At 48.4% G+C, this 2,830-nt stretch overlaps 1 protein-coding gene across 1 annotated transcript in view; it reads right to left on the bottom strand.

Moving 5' to 3' along the window:
- The window catches only part of LOC106821560 (histone-lysine N-methyltransferase setd3-like), a 60,469-nt gene that overhangs the window by 5,116 nt on the left and 52,523 nt on the right, over window positions 1-2,830 (bottom strand). The window contains exon 10 of the mRNA XM_014826430.1: window positions 1,982-2,056. Coding sequence (XP_014681916.1) covers window positions 1,982-2,056 — 75 coding nt within the window. The remainder of the gene's footprint in view (window positions 1-1,981; window positions 2,057-2,830) is intronic.

Raw genomic sequence — 2,830 nt, 5'->3', positions numbered from 1 at the left:
CCCTACCTACCTACCTACCTACCTACCTACCTACCTACCTACCTACCTCCTACCTACCTATCTATCCTCATACGCGTATGTGATAAAAGTTCTAGGATTCATAGATCCTAAACTCTGCCTTTACACGCCAAGATTAGAAAGCTTCAACCAATGACGTTATATCTACAATTACCACTTATTGTGTATTATTATTATCTATTTAAATATAAACACCATGGTCTCTACATACGCGCTTTCAATTCGGATCTAAACTTTCCACGTTGAGATACCTTTTCAGATTTCTCTCCCATAATTCTAATAAGACCACCGTAGATGAAGATGTGTGTTGATGCAAGAATGGAGCGCTCCCATAATTATTCTTTAAACTTTATTTAACTATTTCAGATGAGCTAACTCTACAAATATCAAATGTAATTTCCTGTTACTCGTTTAACTGAGGTTGAAATCGATGCTATCTCATTATTCGTATTCTATTACACAAAGAAACATTCGTGAACAAAACAGGGGCACAATCGCAAGTCTAAATCAAAAGGTATTTGCATAGGATTTACATGGCCCTAAGCTTCTAACGTTCGACAGACACTTAGTGTACGTGTAAATTTACAGCGCTCATCAATAACAAAGTGTTTATGTAAGAAGAAGAAGAAGAAGAAGAAGAAGAAGAAGAAGAAGAAGAAGAAGAAGAAGAAGAAGAAGAAGAAGAAAATGGCATCGATAAGCTAAGCAGCGGCCGCTCATTGCGCGGGCCGGCGGAATGCGGGCTGCATTGTTACGAGCCTTCGCCCCGCGCACAGCGGCCCACGCCGAGGCCGTAAAACCCGCGATACGATCTCAGCCGCCCGAGAAAGAACGCCGCCGCCGAGCTAAAACGGCTGCGAGGTTTTCTTGCCTCTTCGCCCGATAGAGGGAATAAAAAAACAGTCGTAAAACGATAGATTAGAATCTATTCATAGATAAAGGAGCAGCGCGGGACCGCTCGGTGCTGCGATGTTGCGCAGTGAAGGCGTGCGGCGACAAAGGCCGACGCAGCTAGTGCGGGGGGGGGAGCTGGGAGACACGGCCATGACAGCGAATAATAAACGCATGTCGGGTTCGGCCGATCGAGCTGACGCGACGACGAACGCGAGAGGTACGCTTGCTCGCCTACCCGCCCGCGCTGTTTCTTGCTTGATCTGTTTGTTGCATGATCGCAGCCACTTTCCTCGACAAAGCGCGTCGAGTAATGCGTCGTCGTCGGCGGGACGTGAAGCGACGTTTCAACGTCCACACGCGCAGCACTCTATACTCGTCTCCATACTAAAGCCGCGACTAGAGACGGTCCCAATGCTAGCAGCAGGGGAAGAATGGCTAGTTCAGGGGCAGATGTTCGCTGTGATAAGCAACACGACGACATCTTGGGAGACACGGGTAAAGCGGGTATTGTGAGTAGGCGTAATACATGCGCCGTCACACAGACTCCGGCTTGTTTCCGACGCAGTACATGAGAAAAGCTACGGCTGATTCTACACTATACATGCAGTGATTGCGATCAGCTGCTAGGCTGGCTGCCCGGCAGCGCATCATAAGGCCACGAGGGCCTCATAATGCATTACTCGTAGTCACGATTCCCATCGCATTGACTACACAATTCTATTTTCACCAAAAAATAGTTTTAAAATTTAAGTTCGATTTACTTTTACCAATTGAGAATTTCCCATTTCCCATGGAGATTTATGCAGTTCGATTTTGAGATTGGCTTCCTGTTGGAATTTCACAAGGTCAATTCACCTGTCTAGTTTACAGTTTTAGTTGCAGTTAGCTCAGTTTAGACAGTATCTACTAGGATTTTCCTCGTTAACATTACATCAGAATCACGCAGCTACATACATATACCATTTCCCGTTCTTGCGTTATTTTTCAACGGATATCAAAAGAACCTCGTTCAAAAAATAGCTCCACCGACGTCCCTCCCCCACCCCCTACGATCGCACACTCCCTTTACCTGTTCGCCTTTCTTGAAATGCTGCAGCGCATAGCATTCGCTGCAGTTTCTCTCCGGATTAAAATCAGTCGAGATCTATAAAACAGAAAACGAGCGAGAGTGCATAAACCATGCATGGACAGTGCAGCGCACGCCTGCGCCCTACGTCGATCGCAGACGAACGCTACTGCATGGACATGCAAGCCGTTCGTCTGCTCGCATAACAGCCTTGTTCGTCACCACTGTCGCGTAGTATCGCGCGGAAATTATACAAAATTACACGAAACTGTCACATTGCGCTTGCGCCAGCGCGATGCGAAGCAGCCAATCAGCGCCGCGTATATTGGCGCAGCGCAATTTGTATAAGAAAAAGACACCACCGCGCATGACGATGAGAGAGCAGCTTGGAACCATAGAAATAATATAGTATATAGTCTCTATATTCTTGGAACAGTGACTGAATCCGGCACGACTGCGATGCGCGCCTGGAAACCAGTCAGACCTGTCATGCCCGCGTGCGGGGTTGCCGGCGACGTGTCGCCGCGGCCAGCCCCCGCGTTGCGCAGGTTAAAACAAACAGCGGCCGTCGCCGGCAGCCAGGGCTACGGCTGCTGAATGAATGAACATACACGCGCGCGCACGCACGCACGCACGAACACACACACGCACACACAGACACACGCACGCACGCACGCACACACACACACACACATACATACATATATAAACATAGCACACATGCGCGCGCGCACACATGCGCGCGCGCACACATGCATGCACGCACGCACGCACGCAAGCAAGCACGCACGCACGCACGCACGCACGCACGCACACACATTTATAGATATATTTTATATCGTAATATATAAT

Source organism: Priapulus caudatus, unplaced genomic scaffold (genome assembly GCF_000485595.1).
Source record: "Priapulus caudatus unplaced genomic scaffold, Priapulus_caudatus-5.0.1 Scaffold4, whole genome shotgun sequence".
Classification (NCBI taxonomy): Eukaryota; Metazoa; Priapulida; class Priapulimorpha; order Priapulimorphida; family Priapulidae; genus Priapulus; species Priapulus caudatus.
The sequence above is the reverse complement of the archived record's forward strand: the minus strand, read 5'-3'. Positions and strand labels throughout refer to the sequence as shown.